General features: G+C 36.0%; 1 protein-coding gene across 1 annotated transcript; it reads left to right on the forward strand.

Annotated features, from left to right (window-relative positions):
• The first annotated feature begins 110 nt into the window (after nucleotides 1-110).
• Nucleotides 111-5,725, forward strand: LOC127155608 (uncharacterized). Its single transcript, XM_051097943.1, has 6 exons — nucleotides 111-197; nucleotides 1,280-1,502; nucleotides 1,999-2,050; nucleotides 3,030-3,176; nucleotides 4,234-4,463; nucleotides 4,702-5,725. Exons 1-6 carry the CDS (start codon nucleotides 111-113, stop codon nucleotides 4,932-4,934), a joined length of 972 nt encoding a protein of 323 aa, XP_050953900.1. The 3' UTR covers nucleotides 4,935-5,725.
• Nucleotides 5,726-8,777: the final 3,052 nt, after the last annotated feature.

Consider the following 8,777-nt stretch of genomic DNA (forward strand, 5'->3'; position numbering starts at 1 on the left):
GAAGTATTACATTTCATCCAAATGTAATAAACATCACATCCAAATTAACGAAATAATATATATGTTATGATGGTAAACAAAATGTATTTAACCGTCTATAAGAGAGACCGATGTATGGTATTAATCATAATTTCATTGAAACAAGTACTGAAGCTGTTCTGTGTGGTGTAACCCAGAGCCCCTCCCCACTCTCTGGGGTAACCTATGTTCCTTCAGCCCATTTAATTGTTTGCAAACCTGATTATGGCAATAACTATTATTTTATAGCATTTTCCTCTTGTTTTTGGACATTTTGTAAGCTAGTTATATAATTGAGGTCAAAAGTTTACATACACGAGGGATCACACAAAATGCATGTTATTTTTTATTTAGTACTGACCTGAATATTTCACATAAGAGATGTTTACATGTAGTCCACAAAAGAAAATAAGAGTTGAGTTTATAAAAATTGTCCTTGTTCAAAAGTTTACATAAACTTGATTCTTAATACTGTGTTGTTACCCGAATGATCCACAGCTGAGTTTTTGTTTTGTTTTATAATAGTTGTTCAGGAGTCCCTTGTTTGTCCTAAACAGTTAAACTGCCCATTCTTTTGTCTTTCAGCATTTTTGTGTATTTAAACCCTTTCCAACAATGACTATGATTTTGAGATCCATCTTTTCACATTGAGGACAACTGAGGAACTCATATGCAACTATTACAGAAGGTTTAAATGCTCACTGATGCTCCAGAAGGAAACACAATGCATTAAGAGCAGGGGGGGTGAAAACTTTTTGAATTTGAAGATCAGGGTAAATTTTACTTATTATGTCTTCTGGGAAACAAGTATCTTCCGTAGCTTCCAGAGGGGCAGTACTAAATGAAAAAAAGAAGAAAAAAAAAAAGATATTTAGGCAAAATAAGAAAAATGTACAGATCTTCATTCTGTTCAAAAGTTTACACCCCTGGCTCTTAATGCACCGTTTTTCCTTCTGGAGCATTAGTGAGCATTTCAACCCTCTGTAAAAGTTGCATATGAGTCCCTCAGTTGTCCTCAGAGTGAAAAGATAGATCTCAAAAGTATACAGTCATTGCTGGAAATGGTTCAAATACACAAAAATGCTAAAAAACCAACACATTTGTGGTTTAAAATTCCTTTTTTAAATCATTTGTTAGCAAATTTGATCACAAAGCAATTTTGCAAGAATGTGCATATATTAATCATCATGCACAAAATTGCCAGTATTAAGAATATTTATGCCATTATTGTTGTATGATATTTTCCTCCTGCGGCTCCCAGGTTGAGGTGAACTCTCAATGGCTGCAGGATTTTGCTCCATACTCTCCCAGCAGTGAAGTTGACTCCAGCTCTGCGAGACAGGACAGTCCTGTGAGCACCTATAGCTGGATGAAACAGGAACCAGAGAATATACAAATCCAGTGGGACGATACAAACACATTGGCAGCTGCCACTGAAACACAGCAGGACAACATTCCAAGCAGTGCCGAGTCTGCCGACTCCAGTATGTGATTTGCCGTTTGAATGTTTATCTATGTTTAATTAGCTCATCAGCATCTCCAAAAGACAATAATGAAAAATATATAGAGAATTGTCTGCATTAATGCACGTGGTACAGTTTTGTCATTAGACAGAGGGTTGTTTGTTCAGATGCCCCGATAAAATAACGCCAATTTTCCCTCGTCATGTGCTTCGAAGAGAAAAGCCAATGCTTTAGTGCTGAATAGGATTTTCTGTATTAAAAAGCGTATGTATGTTATACGACAAAACATGTCTAGTTGGTGTAACCATTCTTAAATTAGAACAGAGAGAAAATGTTTCAAATGCCTAAAGTCTTTGGGAGGGAAAAACACGTATGGAGCAGTTTGGTATAGTACTAATAATATTTTCATTGAAACAAGTACTGAAGCTTTTCTGTGTGGTGTAACCCAAAAAACCCCTCCCCACTCTCTGGTGTAACCGACATGCTGTCGTGTTGCTGTCATGTGACCGTGAAACAGGAAATGGTGTCTCAGAGAGGAACCCTGCAAATTCTAATGGCTGTATGTCAAGGTTAGTACGTCTTTTCAAATAGCTTATAGTTTTCTTTCTGTGACGTGAAGGTTCACATATCACATATTGATGAGGTTCACTTATCATTTGAAATGTCTGTTGGAAAACTTTGAAGGTTCATGAGTCATCGTAGGTTTATTTAGAAAAATGTGGTAACTGAAATGTCATGTGGTGTAACCAGTCACTCCATTTGACACTTCCTGCAAGATCTTGCATACGAACTATGGTGGATTCGTGATGCTGTAAATGTAATTTGAATTCTTAGAGCCATGTTGTTTTTAGACGTTATCATCTTTCCTTAATACAGTAGCTGTCATATGACATTTCTATCTAAAACACTAAAATATTCATTAAATATATCAGTTTAGATTGGAGGTGGAATTTTACTGTAATATAAAATGGAATTGTAACATCAGTTCCACAGCTAAGTGGACTTATAACTGTATTTAATACAACTAATGTCTGCTTATAATCAATATTGATTTCATCACTCAGTTTGACAATATCTGTTAGACTGTAAAAAGTGCATTTTTTTTACATTTTTATGTAGTATCAGCTGTAACTGTTATTACCGTCAAGTCTAACTGTAGCCTAAATGTATATCCCTTTTGTGATTCTAGCATATTCCTTCCACAAATTTTGTATTTGAACGTAATTCTTGTGTTGAATTTTTAATATTATTTTTTAAATATTATTTTATTTTATAGATGCGACTATCAAACAATGAGAAATCGGCTCGACACAGAGCAAAGGTGAATGCTGATCCTGTTGCCAGGGCCAGATACCTTGCTAGAAGAAGAGAGAGGTGTTTGATTTTTATTCCACAGATTATCTTAAATTCTAATAGCAAGCAATTCACTTATTAAAACTCACCTATATTTCATCTGTTATACTATAAAAGCAATAACACTTATGTGAATATGAAGTGTTTACATTTTATTGTGTACTAATACACTTTCTTTTTGTTTCAAATTCTTAGTTACCAACGAAGAAAGAGAGAAGGAAAGACTAAACATCCTCCAGTAGCTGAACTCTCTAAGGCAAGACAGGAGGAACTGAGGCAGAAATGGAGACTGTACCAGAGAAGTCGCAGGAACAAGATTCGTAATATACCACAGCAATCCACGTATGTTCCTTCAGCCCGTTTAATTGTTTGCAAACCTGATTATGGCAGTAACTATTATTTTATAGCATTTTCCTCTTGTTTTTGGACATTTTGTAAGCTAGTTATATAATTGAGGTCAAAAGTTTACATACACGAGGGATCACACAAAATGCATGTTATTTTTTGTTTAGTACTGACCTGAATATTTCACATAAGAGATGTTTACATGTAGTCCACAAAAGAAAATAAGAGTTGAGTTTATAAAAATTGACCTTGTTCAAAAGTTTACATACACTTGATTCTTAATAATGTGTTGTTACCTGAATGATCCACAGCTGAGTTTTTTGTATTGTTTTATTTAGTAATAGTTGTTAGTCCCTTGTTTGTCCTGAACAGTTGAACTGCCCATTCTTTGGTTTTTCAGCATTTTTGTGTATTTGAACCTTTTCCAACAATGACTGTATGATTTTGAGATCCATCTTTTCACATTGAGGACAACTGAGGGACTCACATGCAACTATTACAGAAGGTTTAAATGCTCACTGATGCTCCAGAAGGAAACACAATGCATTAAGAGCAGGGGGGTGAAAACTTTTTGAATTTGAAGATCAGGGTAAATTTTACTTATTATGTCTTCTGGGAAACAAGTATCTTCTGTAGCTTCCGAAGGGGCAAAAAAAAAAAAAACGATATTTAGGCAAAATAAGAAAAATGTACAGATCTTCATTCTGTTCAAAAGTTTACACCCCTGGCTCTTAATGCACTGTTTTTCCTTCTGGAGCATTAGTGAGCATTTTAACCCTCTGTAATAGTTGCATATGAGTCCCTCAGTTGTCCTCAGTGTGAAAAGATAGATCTCAAAAGCATACAGTCATTGCTGGAAAGGGTTCAAAAATGCTCAAAAACCAACACATTTGTGGGACTTGAAGGATTTTTGGTATGTAAAAAGTTTTTTTTATAGCAAATATGAACACAAAGCAATTTAACGAGAATGTGGATATATTAATCATCATGCACAAAATTTCCAGTATTAAAAATATTTATGCCATCATTGTTGTATGATATTTTCCTCCGGCAGCTCCCAGGTTGAGGTGAACTCTCAATGGCTGCAGGATTTTGCTCCATACTCTCCCAGCAGTGAAGTTGACTCCAGCTCTGCGAGACAGGGCAGTCCTGTGAGCACCTATAGCTGGATGAAACAGGAACCAGAGAATATACAAATCCAGTGGGACGATACAAACACATTGGCAGCTGCTATTGAAACACAGCAGGACAACATTCCAAGCAGTGCCGAGTCTGCCGACTCCAGTATGTGATTTGCCATTTACTGAGAATCAATGTTTAATTAGCTCATTAGCATCTCCAAAACACAATAATGAAAAATATATAGAGAGAATTGTCTGCATTAATGCACTTGGTACAGTTTTGTCATTAGACAGAGGGTTGTTTGTTCAAATCCCAGCTGGGCAATTTGGGTTGTCTTCTCTTCTTCAGTAACAAATACATGTACATAAACAAATTGTCATGTTTTTCTCTCTTTTTTCAGCTGTGATACCTTCTCCAAACATGGAGGGTTTACCCAGCAGTGTTATGCTGACTATCACTAAACTTCATTGTCTGGTGGAAAGCAAACAGGAGAAGATTGCAGCTTTGGAGAGACAGGTGCAAGACCTACAGGAGGATCGCAGGTTCCTCCGCACACAAATTGAGAACCTCACCAGCGCTCTCTCGCTTCATGTCTGTCGAGGGATTTCAGATGAAACAACTGGAAAAAGTTAATTGGAAAGTGCTCAAGAGCATAAACTGTAACTGAATGGACTCTTAATGGTCAGACATTTGCTATTGTTTGTTGTTGTTATTTTATTATTGTTATTAATTTATCTAAATTAACTGTAGGAATTAAATATTTTTTATACTATTATTATTATTATTAAAAATGTATTTACTCTCATTTCAAACTTGTATGACTTTGGGGACCACAAAATGTCTTTATCTTTTGTGGCTAAAATTGTGCTCACATTTATCATATTTATTTGGTGCCCCAGAAAATATTCAGCCACTGGAAAACATAGAACTCTATAGAAACTCTATAGAAACAAAATGGTTTTTAGACCATTTTCTAGATTATTTATTCATTATTTATATGGTTATACTAAAATTTAGCCCATGGCTTCGACAGACAGGATGGTAATGAAAGTACTAAGAGGGGCAGAGGGTGCCACTACCCTCCCGATGTCAACAGTGCCCCACATTTTTCAGCGTAAATCTGTGATGAAGAATGGAAATGCAATGTGCCCTAACTGAGATTCATATGGGAAGACTGTTACACTTGTTTTTATTATACGTTACATGAAGACAGTGCTTTTTCAATTGAAAAGCTTTAAAGGAGAAGTCCACTTCCAGAACAACAATTTGCAAATAATTTACTCACCCCCTTGTCATCCAAGATGTTCATGTCTTTCTGTCGTAAAGAAATTACGTTTTTTGTGGAAAACCTTTCAGGATTTTTCTTCATATAATGGACTTCAATGGTGCCCCGATTTTGAACTTCCAAAATTCAGTTTAAATGCAGCTTCAAAGGGCTCTAAACGATCCCAGCCGAGGAAGAAGGGTCTTATCTAGCGAAAGGATCAGTCTTTTTTTTTTTTTTCAAAAAATAAAAATGTGTATACTTTCTAAGCGCAAAAGCTCGTGTAGCACAGGTTCTTGAATGATTCGTTCATTTTGAACAAATGCTCCGGATTAGGTTCTGTACTGGAATTAATTCACCTCTTTCGAGTCTTTGGGTTTTTCGAGTCATTCGTTCATCTTATGGGGCTGTCACGTGATGAACGAACGACTCAAACCCGAAAACTTGTCAGATAAGAGGTGAGGTGAGCTAATCATAGACTAAAGACCCAAGTAAACAATGAATTGATCTTTTCTGTTTCTTATAGCATCATAGTTTTGTCTTGTTTGTAGTGTGATCAACGTTTGTGTAAGCAGTAGATGTGTTTGGGAAGTAGCATGTAACATTTTAATTATATTTTGCTAAAATGAATGAAATAACTTGAAAAACGATTTGTTCATTTCACTGAACGAGACTCAAAGGTCCGAGTCGGTAATATGATCCGAACTTCCCATCACTACTACGAATCACGTCTAAGTTCATCGTCTGTGTACTCCGGCTCAAAAGGGTAGAGAATGGCGAAAAACTCCATCTTATTTTCTCCACCTTCAGAATCGTCCGACATCGTTGTAGCTTTTTGTTTGTAAACAGCGTTTGACTTACTTCCACTTTCTTAGTCTTTGCGCATTCCCTTTGTAAACACTGGGTCTGTAGTTTGACCTTTTGACATAATTTAATAGTACATAGTGTCGTGGACGCGCATCTCAGAGCCTGTGCTACACAAGCTTTTGTGCTTAAAAAGTATAAAAAATTTTAGTTTTTGAAAAAATGGCTGATCGTTTCGCTAGATAAGACCCTTCTTCCTCAGCTGGGATAGTTTAGAGCCTTTTGAAGCTGCATTTAAACTACATTTTGGAAGTTTAAAATCGGCGGCACAATTGAAGTCCATTTTGAAGAACGTTTTCCTCAAAAACCATAATTTATTTACGACTGAAGACAGAAAGACATGAACATCTTGGATGACAAGGGGGTGAGTAAATTATCTGTAAATTGTTGTTCTGGAAGTGGACTTCTCCTTTAACACACAAGATCCCAGAGTTCAACAAAGCAGTTTTTCAAAACATTGCTTATATGGAACAACGTTATGTCAAATTCTTAAATAAATCACCATCAGATTATTCAAATTGTGTCAACATAGACTGACAATATGATTTCTTTGTTTAATATTAATGAGTTTGTCTTTATTGTTGCTTGTTTTCACTGGAATTAAAAAACAAACAAACAAAAAAACATTAAGCCACAAACTAAGCATTAGTTTTAATGGTGCACCCAAGTTTGAACCTCCAAAATGCAGCTTCAAAGGGCTCTAAAAAATCCCAGCCAAGGAAGAAGGGTCTTATCTAGCGAAACGATTGGTTATTTCCTAAAAAAAAAAAAAAATGTATATACTTTTAAACTGCAACGATTGTCTTGGTCTAGCTCTGTGTATTCCTGTTTACACTCTTAAAAATAAAGGTGCTTCACGATGCCATAGAAGAACCTTTTTTGTCTAAATGGTTCCATAAAGAACCTTTAACATCTGAAGAACCTTTCTGTTCAGAAAAGGTTCAAAGATCCAAAAATGGATCTTCTATGGCATAACTGTGAAGAACCTTTTAAAGCACCTTTATTTTTAAGAGTGTATGACAGTATGAAAATCTCCCATCTCATGTTCTCCTCCAACTTCAAAATCGTCCTACATCGCCGTTTTACCTTTTTTTTGTAAAGGGCGTTTGATTTTCTTTGCATGTTCATTTTGTAAACACTGGGTCAGTACTTCTGCAGTGATGTAGAGTGATTTTAAAGTTGGAGGAGAAAATGAGATAGGAGTTTTTTGACATACCCTATGTCATAAACATGAATAAACACAGTTTACACAGAGATAGACCAAGATGAGTGTTTGCAGTTAAAAGTATATACATTGGAATTTTAAAGAAAATAATGGTTTCACTAGATAAGACCCTTCTTCGAGCCCTTTGAAGCTGCATTTAAACTGTAAAAATTCCCATGAGTTCAGAAGTTCAAACTCATGGGCAACATCGTTTTTTTTTTTTTATACAACTTAAGAAAGAAAGACATGAACATCTTGGATGACAAGGAGGTGAGTACATTATCTATAAATTTTTGTTCTGGAAGTGAACTACTTTAAATAAGGGAAAAGATATGGCAAGCCATTTTGACTTTTATTCATTATGAATTATTGATATCAACAGTTCAATTGTAGCTAGTTAAAATGCTAATTATTGATAGCAGTAACTGGATTTTTACTAATGGCAATTTTTGCTATCAGGAATTTCATTTCCACTAGTAAAAATTTAAATTCTTGATATCAACAATGACATCATTACTCACAGAAATACAAAGTCTTGATGTCAAGAAATAAATTTCAACTAGTAAAAAACTTTTTGATAAAACTTTTTGGCACCATAGGCTGACATTCATATTTAATTGTTCAATAATTAATATCAAGAATTGATTTCTTACAGGTTAAAATTCTAGAACCTTCCAGGTCCCCACAGGAAGCTCCTTCACCTGACAGGACCCCTGTGCATTCCATAACCCCACAGGGACCAGGAGTGCTTGTCAGGTCTCCACCGGCAGAGGCAGTGCCCGCCGAACCTCCGAAAGGAGCAGCAGTGCCCTCCAAAATGATGAACACAAGAAAACGGAGGCTTGCTGAACATCAGCACAGGCCTGTTTCTGCCACCCAGGCAATACCCATGCCCTCCAGGGTCTCAAACGTGGCGCCTGTAAATTCTGGGACCCTACACGGAGCACTTTTGACTAAAAGTTTCCTACAACAGAGAGCAAATCCCAGAATTACAGAGCAGCTGAGACTGGAACAGAGACAGCGGAGGCAGCAGAAGCATCAGTAAGTTTCTTCTGTTTCTCATTTTTACTTCTTTTCAGATTTATTCTAAAAATTAAACATCGCCTTCACCTAAGCTAGTATGTTGTCTAGGTCATCTATCAGA

This window comes from Labeo rohita, chromosome 24 (genome assembly GCF_022985175.1).
Source record: "Labeo rohita strain BAU-BD-2019 chromosome 24, IGBB_LRoh.1.0, whole genome shotgun sequence".
In the NCBI taxonomy this organism is placed as follows: Eukaryota; Metazoa; Chordata; class Actinopteri; order Cypriniformes; family Cyprinidae; genus Labeo; species Labeo rohita.